The 23,143-nt window shown below is 32.1% G+C and overlaps 1 protein-coding gene and 1 long non-coding RNA gene across 5 annotated transcripts; one reads left to right on the forward strand and one right to left on the reverse strand.

Annotated features, from left to right (window-relative positions):
* The first annotated feature begins 1,198 nt into the window (after nucleotides 1-1,198).
* Nucleotides 1,199-11,510, forward strand: LOC110619308. Of its 2 annotated transcripts, XR_006351173.1 has the most exons (8): nucleotides 1,199-1,384; nucleotides 6,450-6,528; nucleotides 6,651-6,907; nucleotides 7,955-8,325; nucleotides 9,313-9,555; nucleotides 9,673-10,117; nucleotides 10,209-10,320; nucleotides 11,002-11,510. It is a non-coding gene; the product is annotated as an uncharacterized LOC110619308 (long non-coding RNA). The 2 variants fall into 2 exon arrangements; XR_006351174.1 differs by lacking the exon at nucleotides 7,955-8,325 and having other exon boundaries at nucleotides 1,212-1,384; nucleotides 9,673-9,982; nucleotides 10,087-10,320.
* Nucleotides 3,254-14,708, reverse strand: LOC110619307 (protein ROS1A). Of its 3 annotated transcripts, none has more exons than XR_006351172.1 (20): nucleotides 14,585-14,708; nucleotides 13,388-14,090; nucleotides 10,987-12,897; nucleotides 10,515-10,868; nucleotides 10,201-10,291; nucleotides 8,705-10,106; nucleotides 8,495-8,574; nucleotides 8,248-8,332; nucleotides 8,062-8,153; nucleotides 7,919-7,987; nucleotides 7,769-7,805; nucleotides 7,585-7,667; nucleotides 6,401-6,838; nucleotides 5,600-5,636; nucleotides 5,465-5,522; nucleotides 5,080-5,219; nucleotides 4,904-4,969; nucleotides 4,463-4,594; nucleotides 4,332-4,370; nucleotides 3,254-3,773 (listed from the first exon to the last, which is right to left on the reverse strand). XR_006351172.1 is itself a non-coding variant. In XM_021762658.2 (20 exons), exons 2-20 carry the CDS (start codon nucleotides 13,980-13,982, stop codon nucleotides 3,676-3,678), a joined length of 5,790 nt encoding a protein of 1,929 aa, XP_021618350.1. In that variant the 5' UTR covers nucleotides 13,983-14,090; nucleotides 14,585-14,708; the 3' UTR covers nucleotides 3,254-3,675. The 3 variants fall into 3 exon arrangements, 2 of the variants coding, with proteins under 2 accessions (XP_021618350.1, XP_043814007.1); XM_021762658.2 differs by having other exon boundaries at nucleotides 4,463-4,577; XM_043958072.1 differs by lacking the exons at nucleotides 3,254-3,773; nucleotides 4,332-4,370; nucleotides 4,463-4,594; ... (3 more) ...; nucleotides 5,600-5,636; nucleotides 6,401-6,838 and having other exon boundaries at nucleotides 7,919-7,979.
* Nucleotides 14,709-23,143: the final 8,435 nt, after the last annotated feature.

Here is a 23,143-nt window from a genome sequence, read left to right on the forward strand (position 1 = left end):
GACTATTACTCTTCAGGTTCATACAGTACAAATCAAGAACAATAAAGGGACTAAAGATCAAAATGGAGTTCCTTAGAGAACAATCGAGAGTTCATCCAGATCTAAAGAGAAGAACATCTCTTCAGATGATGAATCCGAGGACGCTAAAAATGCAAAATTAGGACAAGGGTTAGAGAAAGAGGTGGATTTAGAGCAAGAAGATCTTAGTGATTATATACTTGTAAGGGATAGAGGTAGAAGAGAAATTAAACCCTCTTCAAGATATAATGAGGCTAAGACTGTGGATTTTGCCTTTATATCTGTAGAAGAGATCGAAATCGAAGAACCAAAGTCATATCAAGAAGCCAAGCGATCTAAAGACTGGAGAAAGTGGAAAGAAGCCATAGAGGAGGAAATAAAGTTACTGAACTAGAATAACACTTGGATTCTTACCAAGAAACCTAAAAAGAAGAAGGTTATATGGTGTAGATGGGTTTTGAAGAGAAAGTTGGGACTCAGATTCAAAGTAAGACTTGTTGCTAAAGGTTTCTCGTAGGTAGAAGGAATAAATTATAATGAAATCTTTTCTCCCGTGGTAAAACATATTTCAATCTGAGTTTTGTTATCATTAGCGATATATCAAAATTTGGAATTGAAACAAATGAATGTGAAGACGGCGTTCTTACATGGAACTTTGGAAAAACTTATTTTCATGAAACAATTAGACGGTTTTGAGGAAAAAGGGAGAGTTATTTCTCTTATAGTTTGACTTTCTAATTTTATATAATAAAGCTCACCTTCTTAGTTAACTGTAATTATAATCCGACCTTTTTTTACACCATAATTATAAATGAATCTTATCATATTTCAATTGACCTCAATTTAATTTAGGCGTACTTTCAAAAATATTTAATTTTACTAAAACAATAAATTAATCCTAATACCCAATCCCATAGTGCAAAATTACATAATAAAAATAGATGACACCATCTCCATTTACCAAACAGAGTAATTTTGGGTCATAATTATGGAAGTTTAAGAAAAGAAATTAAATTTAAGGGGTTGTTTTGAAAACATACCTTTAGTTGAGGGACAGAGTGAAAATTGCCCCTTATCTTAGTCCAGCTTCCTTGTTTGTGTCTAAATTTGGTTGCACCAAAATCCACTGAACCCCTCAATTACGGAAGCAAAGTTTAGAAACGTAATTAGAGAGGGTGAAATGCAAAGGCGGCTGATGTAATAAAAAAAAAAAAAAACCTAAAATAATTAATCAAAACTGTCATATAAGATCCCTAAAAAAATTCTATCCTTCTCTTGTACAAATATCAAATCCCCCATTCTCAATTATATTGGAAAATCAATCTCCTCTTTCTGTTCCTATTTACAATCAACCTAACCAATCTAGGTATGATCCAATTTCTATCAAAATCTCGTTAATTCTGAATCCTAATTTTGGAGCTAATTGTATTTGTTTACATGTTTTGTTTGTTTAAATTTTGAGTTTGTGGTTGTTTGATTGCTGAGGGAGGGAGTAGAGAAAATAAATTTGATTTTAAGTTTGAAAGGATTGACAATGTTTCGTTTTTTTTTTTTTTTTTTCTTTGGGCTGTGGAAGATTTATAATAATCAGAGTGTTTAATTTTTTTTTTTAATGATTGATTTTTGGTTTAGTTAACTCATGTAATTTTTGGTTTGTGTTTGATTAAAATCTTGTTAATTCTAAACTCTAATTTTGGAATTAGCTGTGTTTCAGTTTGTTGCTTATTTTGTTCATTTAAATTTTGAGTTTGTGTTTGTTTAGTTGCTGAGAAAGGGAGTAGAGATAATGTTTTGGGTTTAATATTTTTTTTCTTTGGGCTGTAGAGTATTTATAATAATTAAACTGATTGTTTGTGAAATCTTTCTTTGATGATTGATTTTTGGTTCAGATTTTATCAAAATCTTGTTCATTTTCGATCCTAAATTTGGAACTAGCTGTATTTTTGTGTTTGTGGTTATTTGGTTGCTGAGAAAGGTGTAGTGAAAAGAAATTTAATTTGTAAGTTTGAAGGAAATTACAATGTTTGGATTTAATAGCTTTTTTGTTTCGTTTGGGCCGTGGAGGATTTATAACAATTAAAACTGAGTGTTTATGAAATATTTGTTTGATGATTGATTTTTTATTTGGTTAACTGATGTAATTTTTTGTTTCTATCTGAACAAAATCTGGTTAATTCTAAACCCTAATTTTTGAACTAATTCTTTTTTCAGTTTGTTTGCTTTTTTGTTTTTTTAAATGTTGAGTTTGTGGCCGTTTGGTTGCTGAGAAAGGGAGTAGAAAAAAGAAATGAATTGAATTTTTTTTTAATTTTTGTATTTAGCAAAAATATAAATATAAGAATTTAATTTTTTTGATTGAATTTTTGTGAGAATTATTTTGAAGTAAAACTAAATTTTATCAAAATTGTTAAGATTTCGTAAGAAATGATTTTACTTAAACCTATTTGCATTAAAATTACTTAATTATTCATTGACAACTCATTTTTTTCTACTTATTTTTCTCTCCTTTTATACTTTATTTTTGTTTATTATTACTTTAAATTTATTTATGTTTTCTTAATTAATAACTACTTTTAGGATTTAATTTAATATAAAGTTTTTTTTATATAATATTAAGCATTATTTAATGCATTTATAATTGATAGTAAGAAATTTGTTATATTATTTTATTAATTTTTAAAAAATAATGTAGGTTAATTATATTTTTAATGATAAAAAATTATGTAAAGTTTAAATTTTAAATATTGTGAAAATATTAATAAAGGAGTTCAAAAAATATTTTCCATATGATAAAAATGATTGCTATTTATAAATTAAATATTTTATGTTTAGTTTAAAAATAAAATACGAATAATGAACAAAATAAATCAATTTGAATTTATTATTTATTTGTTTAAAATAAATGAATTCAATTAAATTTTATTAGTTTAAAATTTATTCCAAAGAAAGAAAATTTTTTATGAATTGAAATGATTTTTTCGCAAAAATGCATTTCAAATAAGGGATTGGAGAATCGTAAATCAATTGAGTTTTAAATGAAGTTTCCGTAAGATTTTTCAAGTTTGAGATTTTGGATTTATAAGTTTAAGGACTAATGTAACCGAGGAGGTGAAATCAGAAACCAAATAAACAAAATTTTATATAGTGCGTAAAATTCTAAAGCCCTTTGATGTCCTTGAACTTATGAATCTTGTCTCTATTATGAACAAAGCTATCCTTATTCAACCCAATGACATAAAAAATAATGACAGCATCTTATCAATTCTATTGCTTTCAACAAAGTCTTAGCAATTGTACATGCATGCTTGCAGCAATTGTACCTTTATCTTGGCTAGTTTATGCAAAATTGCTCCTTCGAGCATGAATCTACATAATGATTATAATGCATTTGTGCCTAAATCCCACTTGTCATGGTATCTCACAATACTGAAAGCTTCTTTTTTTGGACAAGTCACTAAACAATTGAATGCACAACAATATGTTAGTCAATGATCTCTTTTCTTCACTAGGTCACCTACCTTCTGCTTGTTAGAACTTTAGCTATCCATCATCTCTGCATCATGGCCTGCTTGTCATTGTACTTCATTGGCTTGCTTGCTTGCTCGAAAGTGCAATCAGGCCATAAGAAGATAACTGTGGGCTGGTTGTCATTAGTTTTCATTCTGTCTTTGCTTTGCTAGCTGGACAGTGGAATCTCCTAACAAGAGGTCTGGGTGCTCTTGTTTTTTGGTCAAATCCTCGCACACAAACAAATCCTGCAAATAAAATTTCACTGACTGATACTTGAAGCACATCTATGAGCCTCTAATTATATTACTAGTGAATCTAACCATAGAACAATTTGCTTAACCTTTTGTAGATCTCTTAAGCATGCTATTTTGACTAGCTAGTATAGTTTCGCACCCCATTTGTTTTCTTTTCTGAGAGGGTCTAATAACAAAAAATGGAAAATTTTGTTTCATGATGAATTAGGAGGTTATTTACAAGTTGACTCTTAATTGGGAAGCATCTATTTTATTTGCTATCATGTGAAATTTATAGAATAAACCAATCTTTTTTTCATTTGTTTGTTTACATCTTATAAGTTGGCCATTAAGTACTTTGTTAAGATATTTTGTGATAAAATTCTCTTCAGGTGAATAAAAGATTAGTTGATTGGTTAATACGATTTTCAATTTCTATATATATATATAGTTAATTAATTTAGGAACTACTTGAAATATAGAATTTGTTTATATTATTATTGCATTCAATACTCATGGAACTGTTTTTTATTTCGTTTAAATAATAAAGCTAAATATAGCATTACATACCTTTCCAGAAGCAGTGCTGAATTCTTTCTGTTGAAAGTCCTAGTAGAAATTATTGTGGAATGAATTAGGTTTTACCTTAATATAATTGGAATGTTAACTAACAAATGCTCATAAACTAATATTTTTCTTACCTCTAAATATTGTGGATACAGAGGTTCCAAAGTAAACTATTCGTCTTGGCAAATTCCATATCCATGCTCTTGGAACATCAATTGGGTTTAGGCTAGATTCATTGTCTGCAAATACCTGCATGGAAAAATTTTCTTCACAACTGACCATTAATTCATGGAATGAATTACTTCAAATTCTGCCATTTATAAAATGAAAACAATCTTCGCTCGTAATGGAGATAGTCTTCTAACTTTATGTTTGGCAAAATTTGATGCACTATGCTTTTGCTATATGATTTTACACTTGAAAATGTAGGTTTATTTCCTTCCTGTTACAATATCAATTTGGTGCTTTTCCTAAATTTAGAAGACTTCTAGACTCACATCCACTCATAAGCAACTTCAGTACAAATTAAAGATGTACTTTTAAAATCAGAGAGTGCAAACTTCAATGGTATTTACCTCATTCACTTGAAAGTAGGTGCCATTGAGCGGAAAGCTTCCTCTCATTGCTGTTCTACAAGGTATCTGCATGTGAACCCATTGGAATTCAGTTAGAGACACGAGATTGTTTTTTTCCCTTAAATTTGGTTTCCATGATGAATTGTGTATGTCCCCTGGTGAGAAGATTTGCTTACCAGAAATGTTCCTCTGACTGTTTGTGAATTAGCTTCTCTGATACTGTTGCACGATGAGCATGTCTTTTTGTTGCATAATTTGTCTAGTTCCTGGGACTGGCAATGTTGTTCTGGCGGTTGAATTGAATTTGCAGTTTCACCTAGTAATAAGGTATCATTTAGGCGAGCATCTTTTATGCAAGGTAGGAGCACATACAGAATTCTGTCTCATAATAATTTAAATTAATGGTTCATATGTATCCTAAAACTTGCATGGTATATCGTAACAATATCATCAATATGCATCGTAGCAGCCGTTTCTAATTTGTCATGGTATATAGATGCCATTTGTTTAGTGTTATTTGAGTCAGTCTTGCAAGCTTGCAAGCATATTATGCCTACTCACCTGGTTTCCATATTGCAAGAAGGTATGGACTGTGATCATCAGGTTCTCTTCTATCCATCTGCAATTTTTTTAACTCACCATTAAACAAGAATAATTTATGGAGAATTTCTAGTGTCGAATAAAAAGGAAACTAACCTCTTTCAGGAGAGGATGTAAATCTGGAAGTTCATATCTGCATCATGTTAGGAGACTGGGGTTAGAGTGCATGTTTGAGGATATTCCCCCCTTTTTTGAAAATATTTATGCACCGAGTATATTCCTTGTCTTTGCATGATATTTTATTTTGAAACTTTTTGCCATTGGACGTGTGGAGTCTTCTATCTATTTAGCAATGCCCTTCCACTTTCACAAGAACACAATTTCAAACATTGCTAGAGGGTGATGCATGTGATAACAATTTGTAACATTAGTCATATGATTTTGATAAATTTTAGGGTAATTTATAGTGTAGTTATTGAGATTTAGCAAAATCAACAACTTAGTCTTTGCTTTTTTAATAATAAACCATTTTATTTCAAAGTTTTTATTTTGTTAACAAAATAGTGTTTCTATTAAATTTATTGTTAGTTAACTATAAATTGAATAAATTAACCCAAATTGAAGGGACTAAATTGTTACAAATATTAAAACTATAAGGACTAAGTTGTTATAAATATTAAAACTAAAGGAAGTAAAATGTCACAAAAAATGAAATTCAAAGGATTAAATTGTTATAATCTAATAACGAACTTTTACAGGATTATTTTGTTAACAGAAACCTTAGGGCTAAATTATTTTCACAGGAAAATGAGGGACTAAATTGTGGATTTTTTCAAATCTCAAGAACTATATTGTAATTTACATTAAATTTTACTACTTATATGACTTGACTCTATCAAACTAAATGCAGTTTTTGTTGGCAATAACTTCATTAGTTATGGAAGGTTTTTCACTTACACTTGGTGCTCTGTCCGAAGGTGGCTGATATACTTCAGTTTGATTGCAGGGATGTAGGCAGCTTCTGGATTCAAAGCAACTAAAGCCTTGGACATGTCGCATTCTTGAACTTCCATGTTTGCTTGCATGTAATTCTGCAAATTCATTGTCCACTCTTCTATGTTGAGTTTTATTATTGGTATTTCATCGCTATTGTCATTGAATATGTCTTCTATATCACTTTCTGATACTTCAGTGTGTTCTTGCTCAGGTGTTGCTGGCTCTTCAATGATAGGTACACAACTGACAATATCTGATACTCCTGTTTTAGGTGGATTCTTCTCGGATGGAGGTAATGGCATGGGATTAATAACTATGCCAGAGCCTTTCTCCATTTCTAAAGGAACAGTTGAAGTCAACATACTCTTCTCTTCTGGCCCAGGTAGCGCAAGCCTTGCACTGCAAAATACAGAGGTCACATTCAGCTTCATTCTCTGAAGTATTAATCTTATGGATACTGGAAACAAGGTATCTAATGTGATGTGGCCTCCATGATCATTCATTAATCATAGATTGACATTGTCTTTTCTTCCCTCCCATCCCCCCCACCCCCTTCCTCATAAATACGATAGTTGATAGATTGGAAAATTTTATGCTCATATTAGAAACTTTGGCCGGTAAGGAAAACAATTTGATGAATAGCTCCTTTTACAGAAAGGCATGAGAGACTTGTCCCAAAATGGCAAGTAATGACTGAGATTTGATACTTTGAATGAAACCTTAGTTTTCAAATCTCATGTCTGATTTTGGGATTTCCTAAACCTTCTTTTAAGTGAATAAGAGTTCTGCTTCTCATGGCATCATACTATTTGCTATCCTGTTGCATAACATTTTCATAATTCCTATGCATATGCCCTTTGGGTTAAATAATCTAGCTGCAATTATCTGTTTACTTCCTCTTTTGGACCCTTGTATTATAGCAATGATCAGAAAACCATTATTTATCCAATTTCACAATGGTGTTCTCTGTAATTTTATTTAATAGGTTAAAGTTTTTGCAACTTAAACCTTTTCTGTATTATTTTGCAAAGCTTTGATTTTAAAATTGTCGAGGCTTATCAAAATTTTAAAATATATGATCACCAGCCTATTTGTGTTTTTGCTGGCATATTGGTGACAATGTCAGAATAGATTGATGTGCAAACCTTGCAAAGGCGCTAGCAAAATGCCTGCATTCTGCTCTCATTGGACATGCATTGCAATTTGGTTTCTTCTTTGTACAAAAGACCTGAATAAAGGTTGAAGCATGTTGATTATTTTCCAAAATAGTCAAAAGTAAAAAATAAAATTGCAGCAATATGGAAGTAAAAGTTAAGCTTTTAAATATACCTTTCCAAAAGTAATCAGCTGGTAATGTAATTCATACCTGTAATCCCATTATATAGAAAAATATGAGCAGAAAGAATAAACAATTAGTTTCTTCTACACTATTTTGTATTGGAATACTGTTATGGCTTCAAGAAAGAGTTAAATAGTTACAATGTTTGTTGATCAAGTTTGCACAATCTTGGCCAGAGGTATTTCTGAATTGACTCGAGTACTGGGTACCTAAAAGAATGAGATTACCATTTTCATATCAATGGAAATGTGTGGGGACAATTGCTTGGAAAATGGATACTTACAGTTCTAGGAGGTGTATTTGAAGTGACTCTGGCAATGGTTGAAGAGGTACCCATCCCAGTCTAACTGCTATCCGTCCAACATTTGTGTCAACCTTCATGAAAATGTAAATGAATTAGTTGATTGTAAGATTTTGCAGCCCTCTTGTAAGTTGCTCTTGATCTGTAGTTTACACTTATTTAACTTACAGGGAAAGCTAGATGATGAAGTGTTAAGAGTCGCACACACTCCACGCTTTTCAACCCTAATCCTTTCATACTTAGAAGGTAATCCCTGCAGAATAAATATATTCCAGAAACTAGAAAATGAATTATGCAGATTCAAAACATTAGCTTCTGTTGAATTTCACTATATGGAGCAATATGTAATCAAATCAAAATAAATGAAATAGCTTCACCATTTTAGGAAAAATCTCTAATGTTTCAGATAGCTTACTTTGCTTTGTCAGGGGGGACGTCTCTTAACCATTCCAGATCAATGCTTCCATGTACTCTGAACAGTCGGTTCAGAAATTCCTACAATATTTTGCAACTGTTAAAATATGTAAATAGTTTGATTTTTTTAAGTAATATTATTTTCCTATTATGCCATTTCAAGCTGAATCTGGTCATTTATAGGGTTTGAGATTGAATGTAATTAATTTACCTGGATACGTTCTGCTAGCATGTTGTTCATCCCTCTTCCTTTTATAGTTTTGGCAATCTCGTTGACATTAGCACATCTCAGTGCTTCATAGTCCAGGGAATCCATTGTATTTTGGCTTCTTTCTTTTCTTCTACCATTTGCCAGTACCTGCTTCCTTAAACTATCCCAGTCAGTTGCATCCTTTTTCTGACCCCTGGCTTTTGCTTTTCTTGCTCTTGAAGAAGTTGTTTTTAAGTTCTCTTTATTAGTAAAATGTACTTCTTCCTTCAAATTTGATTCAGCTAATTCATTTTCTGAGTGCGCTTGCTCATCCACCAAAGCAATTCTCTCTTCAGCATCAAAAGCTTTGCCTGTGGGAATGGGAACGTTTGAGTTGTGCTGCTTGTAGCTACTTTGCCCATTAAATTGTGCATCAGCAAGATTTGCTGTTTCAACCATCGATTTGCTTTTCAATTGGGAATTCTTTGTTACCTTCGGCTGTTGGAATCCATGGCAAGTTTCAGGATTGCTTTGTTCATGCATCATTTGCATGCGTAGGAAAGAATAAAAGTCCATTGTTTGTGTTTCTTGACAGCTTGATGACCTGTATTTTTGTGTTGTGGATACAGCTGCATCCTGTGCCCCTTGTACAACCCTTTTGCTCGTGCAACTTGCATCTTTTTCCTTGTTGAATCTGGAGGCACTTGAAGGCCAAGAAGATATGCTCTTTTCTCTGTTCGGTCCAACACAATCCACTTCTACCATCTCAGATTGTGCAGTTGTGCACAACTGATAGTTACAAGAAGGAAGTACTGGTACTTGCATCTGAGGATTATTGTAAATAATTTGCTGATAAAACGCAGAAGAGCCATGTAAGCTTTTATCCAATCTTTCCAATCCTGGGCATTGCTGCTGCCTATTTCCTGTATATTCTGGTTGCATTTGTCCGTGCCTGGATTGCATGTGAAACAGTGTTCTTCCACTAACAGGTCTATATAACTCTTCATACAAGGTGGTGGTCTCAACTTGCGGATGCTTTGTTAAAAATGTACTGGGACTCTTGCTATGTCTGTACTCATTTGCATGATCTTCTGCTTCTGAGTTGGAGCCTGAGTAGGATCTGACTCCACCATTGCTTTGAATAACTGAGGAATCAAAGGAATCTTGTGATGAAAAAACTTCTGGAGGGCTATGACTACGAGACTCTACAATGCTTGTCCTGTCTGTCCATGAGGTCTCAGAGTCTCTTTGATATTCTGTTGATTCGCAGTGCGTCGTAGAGTTCTGCTTATAGAAAGGGTGTTGTAACAACTTCTCATTCCATTTGATTGAGTCAAACAGAATTATTGCCCCATCTCTCTCACAGGTTATGTTTCTTGTTGACTTACGAGGAAATCTTGCAGCTAGAGACATGAAGGCGGAGCTGCATGAAGGGTAAGTAGTTGAAGAGAAGGTTTAGTTTCTGCATCAATCAGTATTACTGCCAATAGTTTGAATTTAATGATCCCGGAATTTACCTTGAAAGGTGGTCTGAAACATTTTGAGTAAGGAAGACTCCTATCACTGAATCAACAACTGATCCCTTCCATTTTGAGAAGCGCCTATCTCCTGTAGAGTTATTGCATTCATACATTAAGGTGAGTTTCTGTGCTTCTTTCTAACTGCAAACTATTGGTTACATTAAAAAAAATATTTCACCTAGATTCATCCACAAAAACTTCAATGAATTTGTTAGTGACTATGATTTGAATATTGGCATCTTCAAAGGAGAATTTCCATTTGAATTCTAAATACTAGACCGACTCATTTTTTTGGATATTTAAACTCATACCTTGTACAAGATGCATTCTTGCAATGAATGAATCAGCTCGTCCACGGAAAATTCTCCTCTCTTCCTCCCACCACTTCCTTTTCACCTCATCTATTCCTTCAACGTCTTCACATCCTTCTTTCCACATCAATAGCTTCCACACTCTCTCTGTCTCTGGGTCAAGGTCTACTTTAGGCCTTGGCTTATGCTTCTTGACAAAGTCAGAACGTTCATATGAAACGAGTGTCCCTGCTCCTTTGTATGGCACAACTGCATTTTGCTCTTTGCCGTCCATGTCATTGCTCCTTTCATTGAGATGGAGACACTCCATTCGATATGTAATTTCTTCAATTGAGGTGGACTTTGGTGGTCCCCCTGCATCAAATATTAAGTTTATTCTTTTCAATATGGTTACAAGTATATTTGGAATCATAAAGCCTAAAGCCTTTTAAGTTCTACAATTTTGCTGAAGATTTTGTAATATGCAATATACCTCTCCTTTTAGCAGGTGATTGGTGATCTTGCAAGATGTCCATACGTATTTTTCGCATTTTGCCTTCTCTAAATGGAACAGATTTGGATTGAGAAGACCCCACTGCCTGCTTTATTGACACATTGATGTTGGAAGTTTTAGGATGTAGTTGGTCTACAGGTTGAGGGCCTGTTTTTTGAGGACTAGGTGGAAGCATGTTAAAGTTCTCAACTGTGGCTAGGGCAGCAAGGTTTTGGATGTTCATGGATCTTTTGGTGTCTTCAATCTTTTCCATGCATGCAGTGGATCCTGATAATACAGGTTGCTTTGACACATCTTGTCCAGAAGCCACTTGATGTATGTACAAGTCAACAGGAAATCTGGTGGACCCACTATTTTCTTTCGTCCTGAAATTATAGCTTTCCGTGTGTGAGTTCCATGTTTCCCTATTCCTGTATGCTGTAGATTCAGTTGTATGGAGATTTTTTCTGCTGCTTATATTTAGCATTGAATGGTTGACAGCTGCATCAGAAGGTAGCAAACCGTTTATATTTGTCAGGATCCCATTTTCAATCTTCCTCTTCTTTTGAGTATCTGCACAAATTGCATTAGACTTGATGCAGCTGTATAATTGATAATCTGGTGGATTTGCAGTGCAGTGGCTTGTCTGCTCAAAATGACCAAATTCTTTCTTGTATCCCCTACCATCGATTAAATGTTGTGAAATCTCCGCAACTGATTGAGTATTCTGTGGCATCATTTGTCTGGTTCTCTCCAGGTTTTTGCAAATAATGTTTGCTGGAAAGGAAATTTGGTCAATTCCTTCTGCACAGGGATGCTGCATTCTGATATCTGTTGCTTTAGCATTGACATTTGAATTGCCTATTTGCACTTCTTTTGTTGAAGCTAGTTGAACTGCAGCTTCTCTTCTGTCTGATTTTGGAATGGCTCTGGCTCCTATTCTGTTTGAAATTGTGTTGTCATTGCACAGAAATTGGTTGCTAGAAGAGGCCAGGTTATGTGTTGCTCTTGAATGGTGGTTTTCTAACAGTGTCTCACCATCTTGTCTCATCTGCAAATCTGACTTTGTTCTGAACTTCATGTTAGTTTTGTTGATTGAATCTGCAGCTTGAAAAGATTTACCAGAATTGCAAGACCCTTTTTTATTCAGCATCTCCTGCTGCGCAAATGAATTTCTCTTCCCTTCTCTGATATTTTCCAACTTTTCAAAGTTCAATGCTCTTCTACATGATGTTGCTGCAGTTCCAGAAGTGGGATCCGCAGTCTCACCTATATCATCTGCATTCAGAGTTGCTAGTTCTTGTAGGTCATTTTGAACATACTTCCTTTTCTTCAGGTTCTTTTCCAAATTGGAAGTCTCTCCAACAGAATCTGGATGTTGAGTTATTGACTCTTTTGAGTCCTTCTTGCGCACATACTTTCTCTTTTCAGTTGTCTTCTCCTTGGGATCAGCCATTTTAGCTGTTGCAGTCTTGGGAGTCTTGGTCTGTTTTCCTTCCTTAACTACTTTAGGCCTGTGCTTCTTTCGTTTTGGTTGTTTCTGCTGAGGTGTTTTGTTCAGGTCAATAACCTGGTCACTTAGCTTGCCAGAATCTTTTGGTTCGTTAAATGGTGTAGAAACAACAGCTGATGACGTGTCCACAATGTTATGCAAGAGCACATCAGAATTGTGCTGTTCTGGGATGTAGTTCACTGATGCAAATAAATCACAAAATTTGTCTGTTCCTTCACTTGAGGCTTTTTCCTGTGGAGAATTTACAGCTGCAGGGAGCTGGGTCTCTAACTTCTTGGTCTGTTGCGGCGTTACTGGTGCGAATTGGAATGAGTTGGTTGTAGTTGTTGCTGCATCAGCTTCTATGCTTGGTAGTGAATTGAGGCCATAGTTATGATTGTAAGGTATGTGAAATCCATCTGTAGTAAAGAATATTGCTTGAGAAAATGTAATTTAAAAAAAAAAAAAAAAAAAAAAAACTGTTTCCTGAAGAAAATGTAATAAGGTCTTGATAGATCAAGAAACAGTAGTTCAACTCGAAAAGAAATATAGACTTGAATGTGAAAATTGTATAGAGAGAATTAGGAAGAATGCCTTTACAATGAAAGTATTTCAATTACAAATAGCACACAGAATAAAAGAAAATAACCAGGAGCAATTTGTTTCAATTGAAAAATCTAGATATCCTTACTGTGTGGATGAATGCAAATTAATCACTCCCACCCATATGAGATCAAATCCAGATCCTTCATTTTTGTATTATGGACAATGAGCAGATTACATATGTTGATCAACCTTATTTCATAATATATGCTCACTACGTGAATATATTAGCATCAAAAAAATACAAAAAAAAAAAAAGAAAGAAAAAAAAAAAGAAAAAGAGTGAAAGCAGATAGAATCACTTACACTGAGGAATCTTCAGTAAGCTACTATGGCTACTCGCCTGGTTTGAACTCGAGCAGTGAGTTTGGTGAGGGAATAGCAATCCTCCAGGTCTGGATTCTATCACGCTGTTAACTTGGGAGTGAAAATTTGGAATCAAAGACCTTTCTCCCATGCTCATACTTCTATTTACATTTATGTGTGGACTGACAAAAGAAACTGAATTATTCATTGTCAAGAGATCAACAAATGAATTAGTATTCAGATTTCCACTTTCTTGACGAAGTGTCTGTGTGTAGGACCCTGCAATGTGATTTATCATTCTGTTCCTCTCTGCCAAACACCCATTTCCGCCCAATTGGCCAATTTGATTATGGCCTAAATGTTGTGCAACCCTGCCAGAATTCAACATCTCCTGTGCATATCCTGTGGGAATTGTTGCCAGTTCTTGCCAATTCCCTCTACTCAGTTGATGATTCCCATCCCTGTCAATTGGCATGGAATTATATCTTGCAGGAATTGGCTTTTCTGGAGTTGGTGGCACCCAAGAACCCATCAACTCTACCCCTCTCCCTTGTGGGGTTGAAAATCCATCTCCTGAATTGGTTCTTGAATCCATTTCAAACCTTCAATCTTTTCTTTCAATCTCTGCAAATTCCCGGTGAATTACCAAATTTCAAGATTGAACCAAATATTCTCTCCTCTCCTATCCCATTTGATCCTGAACCTGTTTTCACCAAAAAAACCCCACACATTTCTTACTCACTTGGAAATCCAAATGCTAAAATCACAGTTAAAACCAAAATAACAAGGAAAAAATAAAATCAATAGTAATAATAACAATAATAGAAATAACTCTCAGGTAGGCAAAACAAGAATGCATCAATTCCTATAAATGCAAGAATATTATTTCCAATACATTTCTCAAAAATTGAAAGAGCCAGCTAACTATAATCTCTTAGTACTCATTAAACAAGGAAAACAAATAACCACCATAGACAGAATTTAGTGTTTTTACAAAACAGGATTACCTGAATTTTAATCACTTTTAAATCCTTAATATCACCCAAAAAAAAAAAAAAAAAACTTTTTTTTTCCTTTTATATGCAACAAGAAACGTATATATCTACTATTTTGATTTTTGGATCAATACCCATTAAACCACCAAAAGAATTAACATAAATGGTGGAGAATATTTTGTTCATGTAAAGCTTAGCTCACCGATCCGTCACTGAGTCAACTGAACTTCCTTATACGCGTCAATGTCGGAAAACCTCAGTCAGTCAGTCAGTCTATGGTAAACATGAGAGTGAAAGAGAGAGGAAGGTATAGAAAGAGAAGAAGAAAGAGTGAGGATTTATACATAAAATTCATATTATATAAAAAATAAGCATTTTCTTTGGGCACCCTTTTTGTCTTTATAAATTGGGCACTTCACCATTCCTTCAATTATTTAATTACTTAGCTTAAGCTTCATGTCACTTTTCTTCTTTAAAAAAGTCTCTCCCTTTCTTGCTTATTTTACTTTATTCTTATATTCTTAATCACTATTTGAATAAGTTTTTTTTTTTTTTTAAATAATCGTCTAGATTTTATTCCTTTGTCAAACAAAGATTAATTTATTTCTATTTTAATATAAATTTATAAATATAATTAATAAAATACAAGAATAACACTATTTTTTTAATATATCTTTTTTCTATATATACTTAGATATGAATATATTAAAAAATAATAAATAAAGAAAAAGTAATTTATAATTTAATACAGATAAAAAAATAAAAAATAATCTTTATAAAATAGAGTAATTCTAAAATTCAATTAAAAAAAATTAAGGCTTTTTCTGTTATAGATTTAAATTAAATTAGTAATAAATAATCATATGTAATGAATTTTAAGAAATCTAATATTCTACAATTTAGAAAAATAATAATTTTAATATACCATTCGCTCATATTATTCTATTTGAAAAATATTATTAAAATTAATAAATTTATTTTTTTTTGAAATAGAAATAGAAATCGAAAGTAGAATCTGAAATTTTTTAAATTTATTTAAATACACTTATTACTATACTATTTAAATATACTTATCACTAGATTAAACTTTTGAATACAATAAATTTATTTATTTAATACTATTAAATAAAAATTTATTAGTAAATTAATTAATAAAATTACTATTAATTTGAAAAGGAAATTAGCTCAGAATTTACGACAGATAAAAGTAAATAAATTTATGCGAGGAGCATTAATTAAAATGTCAATTATTAATTAATAATTATTTTATGATTAATTATTAATAATTTAATTTAATTTGTCTTATAGATTTTTTTTATAAGAAATACGATATTTAGAGATCATTGACCAACTAATTCAATTTGCACGGACTTTGAAATTCTTAAAATATTTCATATTTAGAATTTAAATTTAATATTATTAATTAAGAGAAAATGGACCCTGCTACCCTATCTTATCGGGAGTTATTACAATCTTGTACTACTTTCCAAAAGAAATTGAGAGCAAAAAATAACTTGACATGTTTAAAATGCCATAGATGACAAGTGACAATAACACAAGTTCAATGCTTTCTATTTTTTTTTAATAATTTTATTAATAACTTATTTAAATTAAGAAAAATAAATTTTTAGATATGAAAACGCATGACCCACCAACCACTATAATTTAAGTACCTTTTTCTATAATTATCCTTAAAATTACTCATTCTAAAAAGAAAAAAAAAAACCTTAAAATTACTAAATAATTACTCTAGGGCTATATTAGTAATTTCAGTAATACCACACTACGTATCTCCCTTCTTACAAAGCGTGTTTGGTCTCTTTTGCATGACCTAAACACGTGACTGCTTCTGGCGAAAATAGCCAGCAGACTTTCTGGCCTTGAAATCTGTGCATAAAACTTCCAGGAGGCGCCCAGAATAAAATTAAAGGTGAATCTAATTTTAGAGTGCCCCAATCAACTTGCATGAAAAAACTACGTTCTTTTCTGTTAGATCGAGTGGGTCTCATTTAATAGATTAAATAAAATATTATTATTTTATAATAGCCACGCTCAAGAATGAAGGGTCTTTGGTCTGAATTCCCGTCAACTTGTATTATCATCAATTTTATCGCTTTCTGATAAAAAAAAAAAAATTCATCACTATCTTTTTTAAATATTTTATAAGAGATAAACACGTGATATTTTATACAACCTTAATAGTTGTTGCACTTAAAAATTTACTTAAACTGAAATCAAATCGAAATTCTAAAACAATTTCAATAGATATTTGCTATTTCGATTTTGTTTAGGTACTGTTTTTAATTTTTCAGTTTTAATTTATTTTTTATCTTTTTAAAATAATTTATACAAATTTTTTTGAAACAAATATATTTAAGAGAAAATTATTTTTTAGTTCTTAAGATTTAATGTAATTAACACTGTTATCCTTCTATTTTGGCGACCCAACACTTAAGTCCCTCACCTTCTCTTCCATCCAAATTAGTAGTCCTTTTGTCCATTTAAGCCATTTGGTCAAAGATTCAAAGGTGAGAGATGATAATTTTTTCTAAAAATACCCTTTTATCAACGTGAAATCCATATTTTTCTTCTTTTTCATATCTTCTCCATTTCCTTTTATCCATTATTAATTCTCCTCTTTTTTTTCTCTCTCTCTCTTTTTCATCTTTCTTCTCTCTCATATTTTCTCTATTTCCTTTTGACATTGTTGATTTTTTTTTCTCTTTTTCATCTTTTTTCTCCCTTATATTTTTTCTATTTTTTTTTGACATTGTTGATTTTTTTTTCTTTTTTTTTTGTCTTTTTCATCTTTGTTCTCTCTCATATTTTCTCTATTTCCTTTTGATATTATTGATTTTTCTTTTTTTTTTTTCTCTTTTCCATCTTTCTTCTCCCTGACGCATTATTTGAGAGTTGCAGAAAGGGTAGGAGTTATGGTAAAGAAGAAGAAGAATCATTTACAGTGAAAAGGCATTGGGTTTGGGTTTCGTGATTTTGAAATAGCAGAACTTTTAGTGAGGGTCAATTTTATATTTTAGACGAAAATACTACGAATTTGGACGGAAGAGAAAGTGAGAGACGTAAGTGTTGAATCGCCAAAATAGAGGGACAGAATTGTTAATCACGTTAAACCTCAAGAACTAAAAAATAATTTTTCTTATATTTAAATTACCAATCAATTATTAATATAAGGTAATAGCATCATTAATTTTTATATAAAAAATCAATTCGTAGTATAATTTTTTTTATTAATTTTAACATATAATATTTATAAAAGTATAACTATTATCACTTAGATTTTATAAATTATAATTATTTAATAAAAATATAATTGAATAAGGTATATGCAAATATTAAGTCAACTGAATTTGAATTTAATTTTTATTAATAATTTTTTAATTTACTTTAAATATAATTAAAAATTAATATAGACTACTCAAATTCATTTCAAATTTAATTATTATTATTCAAATAGAATTCAAATTCACTTAATCTCATATATTTTAATTATAATTTATATAAAATATATTTTAATTATAATTTATATAAAATATATTTTTCATTATTAAAAAACTTTTTTTTCTAAGTGCTTTAGAGATATAAAAAGTATTTTTATTTTTTAAAAACTAAGGCGGACAAATCTGTAAGACCAAATCCTTTGCAATTAACAGAGAATTTAAAAAAAAATAACGTAAGAAATTGATTGGTCCATTTAGTTATACAGAGAAATTAAGGCTACACCCATTTCATAGACAATAACTTTTAAGTGGAAAATATTCTTTTCAAGAAAATTGTCTCCGAGAAAATAGAATTAGGGTTATGCACAGTTCTCTCATTAATTTCAAACTGAATCAAAAAATTGTACCAATTTAAATCAAAACTGAAAGACCGTTGATATAAATACTGAACCATATAAAACCGAAATCATTTAGCAATTTAGTTTTGATTCTGCTTCAGTTTTTTTTTGTCAAGAACAATATTAAAAAACAAAGTCATATATATATTTTTAAAATAATTTATAATAATATTATGATTCTAATATAGTTCTAATAATATGTTTTATATATTATATAATTTTAATAAAATTATAAACATATAAAGAAATTTTATCAGAATGAAAATTTATTTTATTTCTGATATAAGTGCAGCATAAATACATACAAAAAAGTTCAATATACACAAAATTCAACCAATATAGAGTTAACAGAATTATAATAGAAGATAAATTTAATTGGCTGATTTTGATTGTAATTCCAAAACTGAACCAACATTATATTTAACAGAGTTATAACAAAAAATAAATTCAAATGGTTGATTTTGATTGTGCTTCTAAAACTGAACCAACATTATCTCTAACACTCGCCCGCAAAATTGAGGATCCATCATAGACTCCAATCTTAGACTTGTTAATATGGAACTTTATCTTTATTAATAGTTTTATCAATAAATTAGCTAATTGATCCTTGGATGAAATATGAGAAACTCCTTGTTGAACTAAATCATGAACAAAGTGAATATCTATTTCAAGATATTTTGTCTTGGAATGAAAAACAAGATTTTGATATGTATACATCGTGGATATATTGCCCCAGTAGATGATCGACTATGGTACCTTATAGCCAAGTTCAGTTAGAAAGGACTTAACCCATTGAACTTTAGCTGCTATTAGAGCCACTGCCCTATATTTAGCTTCTATACTAGATCGAGTAACTATTCGTTGCTTTTTAGAACTCTAACTTACTGATACTTTGCCGAAATACCAAATAAACTCTATAGTTGAATTTCTATCCGAAGGATCTCCCGTCCAATCTGTATCTGAAAAAGTATGAAAAAAAAGCTTTGATTAAGAGGTGATATTAATACCGAAATCAATAGTGGACTTAAGGAATCGGAGCACCCATTTCAAGACTAGCTAGTGCGACTGATTTGGATGTTGCATGAACTGCGATAACTTATTAACCGCAAAAGCAATATCCGATCTAGTAAGGCTAAGATACTGTAATCCTCTAATTAATTTCCAATAAGCAGTAGGATCCACAGTAGAAGATCCAGAAATTGATTTCCTCAAGTTGCTATCTATGACAATTGGAGTAGACACTGCTTTAGCTCCATCCATATTACCTCTTTCCAGAAACTTTCGGATATAATAATGTTGAGAAAGAAATAGACTATTTTCCATTTGATAAACATCCACACCAAGAAACAATGACAGGGGCTGAGAATCTTTCAATTAAAACTTATTTTTAAGAGCTTGAACAAACCGAGATACAAATGATGAATCATTTTCTGTTATAATGAGATCATCCACATACACAAGAAAATAACAATAGATATTTTTTTTGATAAAAAAAATAAAGAATGATTATACTGAGATAACTGAAAATCATATTGTATAGTGAAAGACCGAAGAGCTTGATACCATGCTCTGGGCGCTTGCTTCAAGCCATAAAGAGCCTTAAGTAACTTACACACATGATGATACGAAGCAATTAGCCTTGAATTTTATGGCAGACTTAGATCGGACGTAATTTTTGTTGTCGACGTCTGATAGAGACCTACGATAGCGTTACGCAAATGGAATTTCGAGATGCACGACTTTCAAAAGTGTGACAATTGAGGCGAAAATTCTACCATTTAGAGGGTCAATTTTGCATTTTGATTTTTTTTTTGGATTTTTCTATAATTTTCTATATTATGATTTTCTATTATAAATAGCCTTTCCTTGACTGTTTTAGTGATACTTTTCAATCTTTCAAGAATTTCAATAAGAGTTTTTGGCTTCTAGCCTCTCGTTTCTATTGTTTCGTCTTAACCAAATATTATTGGTTAAAACTCTTGACGGAGTCTAATCAGTCCTATATTAGGTTGGTATCATAGCGAAGTTCGTCCATGGCAGACAACCAAGAAGAGCGACTCGCTATAATTGAGGCAGCCTTAGCAGAATTATGGGAGATGATCGGAGTTAGCCCTACAACAGGGAAACCACTAACCTGCCGCAGTCGAACGCCCACAGTGTTAGGAAACCCAGAGATTTACTGCAACCCAAACACGCAGCGGAAAAATTAAAATCTCTAATTTTCTTCCCGAGATCCGTGTGCTTCGTTTAATTCGAAAGGAAGGATAAGCTACTAACCTGTTAGACTCGACGAGAAGTTACAATCTCAGACTCAAGGTTCTGCTTTTCAACGAACACCCGCTATGGTATCCACAGAAACTTCTTCTATCCTTCTAGAGTGCTAGCTCTCTCAAGGATGGATAGATTATGTGCTCCACAATCTGCAACTGTTAAACTGAATTTTCTAAAAACCGTTTTCTCCACAATTCGTAGAAGGAGTTTTTATATGTTTCAGTCTTTTTGTTTTCCCACAACTCTTTTCGTAAAAGAGTTGTATTCAGAACCCACTATCACGATCTCACAGATACTCAAATATCTTATGTGATAGAGCTGTGTTCATAACCAACTACCACAATCTTGCAGATACTCAAATATCTTATGTGATAGAGTTCTTTATCTGTAACAGTTACAGATAGACTGCAGATCCTTTTAAATATTATTATCTTATAATAATAAATAATTAATATTAATAATAATAACACTTTATTATTATTAATTATACTAATGGGCCTTTAGCCCATTAATATAGCACATCAACAACGTTCTTGTATGTGACCCAATAGGCTCACATTAATTGGCAATAGGTCCAGTCCAACAAGGCCTATAAATCATAAAAGGCCTCTAACAAGACATTATGACTACCTAACTAATATGAGGATCGATAGTTCGATAAAGTCTAATAAATAGAACATGTATTAATCTCTTTGTCACACGATATCTAGTTTGAACATAAGTCATGGTCAATGTCAAACTTAAAATATTCAAACTTATGATTTCTCGATCTCTAAGTAGACTGATAAATTCAAATGATATTGATCACACTATCAATTCATTTGAGCACGACCATACATTTTTCAGTCTCACTTATCGAGGGGCCCAGAAGATATCTTTCTCAAAGAGAGAGATAAATTCTATCTTGATTGTTAAATATTCTCTACATAATTTCTATTATGTTCAATCATAACCTTTATGATTATTCGATTAAAGACAATGTTTGGTTATGTCAAAACTTAAGAGTCCTTATGTTGGAAACTATGACAATCTCAAGTCAAAGGATTAAAACATAACTAGCTTAAGATTCACTTATGACAATAACCCATGTAGTGATCTCAATATGGGTCCATTCAATACTTTGTTCTCTAACAAGTATATATGAATGTTAATTTACATCAACATACACATAATCATCTCATGATTATCAATCAATAATCATACTAGTCATATTTTATTATTATCATTATAATAATAAGTAACTAGGGATATTAATCATTATTATATAACATGCAAAATAATAATAATAATACAACCTCTTTTATTAATGAACAAAATGACATACAAAAGGTCCAAGATAATGGCCTATATAACATGCGAACAAATAATAATAATAAAATCTCTTTTATTAATAAACAAAATGGCATACAAAAGGTCCAAGATAATGGCCTAGGGCAAATACACTAATAGAAGGGTGGATGAATATACCGAGGAGTTTTTGAGATTGCATGCAAGTTGTGAAAACTGTGAGAATAAAAGCCAATAGGTCGCTCATTATCAGAGGGGCCTGAATCATGGAATTCGTTGTATGATAGGAGTAGATGTAATTTTCATTTTAGCAAATGCCATTGAAATGGCAAAAAGGGCAGAAGAATGTGTTGATTGGCAGCCTTGACATCAGTATAATCGGAATTTTAATTACAAAAATTCTGATTCTACAGGAACTCAGCAATATAGAGGCAATTATAGTAGGCAGCCTTCTAAGGTTGTAAATTCTGGCAATCCTCAAAATACTATAGAAGAAATGAGAGACAGTAAAAGAAAAACAGTCACCACTACAGCAGACAAAGGAGGCAAAATTGATCCTTATCAGAAATCAACAGGAGACATATGTTACCGCTGCAGGCAACCTGGTCATTGATCCAATAATTATCCAGAACGCAGAGGAATTAATAATGATCGCCGACAGGTTAATGTGGTTGAGCAGGTGGCTGAATCTGAGGAGGAAGTGGATGACGATGATGGATCTATTGTTGGTATTGAAGATGGAGAGGTCACCTATGTGGTGAAGAAAATCTTATGCTCGACGAAACAGGAGGATGCAACGCAAAGGAGGAAGATTTTTTAGGCAAAGTGTCGAGTGGGAGAAGCGATTTGCAGGCTAATTATAAATAGCTGCAGTTGTGAGAACCTGATAACTAAGCAATTGATGGAGAAACTGCAGTTGCATACACAACCTTACCCTTCGTCATACAAAGTCGGATGGATTAAAAAAGGTCCAACAATTAAAGTCAATAGAATCTGTAGCGTGCCTATATCGATTGGTAAATCTTACACTGAACCTGTTAATTGTGATGTTGTGGATATGGATTACTGTGGAATCTTATTAGGTTGTCCTTGGCAATTCGATGTTGATGCTTTGCATAAAGGGAAGGAGAATTCATACATGTTCATATGGAATCGAAAGAAGATTACTATTTTGCCTTTTGGTTCTGCAAAACATTCTAAAGTGGGAAGGAAGAATGCTATTTCCACAGGAGTGCAAAGGCTATCAGGCACAGTTGAGAAATCTAGAGGCACACTGACTTTATTAGTGAGAGCAACATGTGTAGCAGAGGATGCACCATCTTTACTACCACTTGTCAAAGAACTATT

The sequence above is a fragment of the Manihot esculenta genome, chromosome 7, assembly GCF_001659605.2.
Source record: "Manihot esculenta cultivar AM560-2 chromosome 7, M.esculenta_v8, whole genome shotgun sequence".
Taxonomy (NCBI): Eukaryota; Viridiplantae; Streptophyta; class Magnoliopsida; order Malpighiales; family Euphorbiaceae; genus Manihot; species Manihot esculenta.

Bases quoted from the DNA above. Each gene is read 5' to 3' on its own strand.
- LOC110619307 (XM_021762658.2), bottom strand. From the start codon at position 13,982: ATGGATTCAAGAACCAATTCAGGAGATGGATTTTCAACCCCACAAGGG. The intron at 8,154-8,247 runs GTAAGTTAAATA...ATTTTCATGAAG, and splicing joins TTCATCATCTAGCTTTCCCT to GTTGACACAAATGTTGGACG. The intron at 4,970-5,079 runs GTAAGCAAATCT...GTTCACATGCAG, and splicing joins CAGTCAGAGGAACATTTCTG to ATACCTTGTAGAACAGCAAT.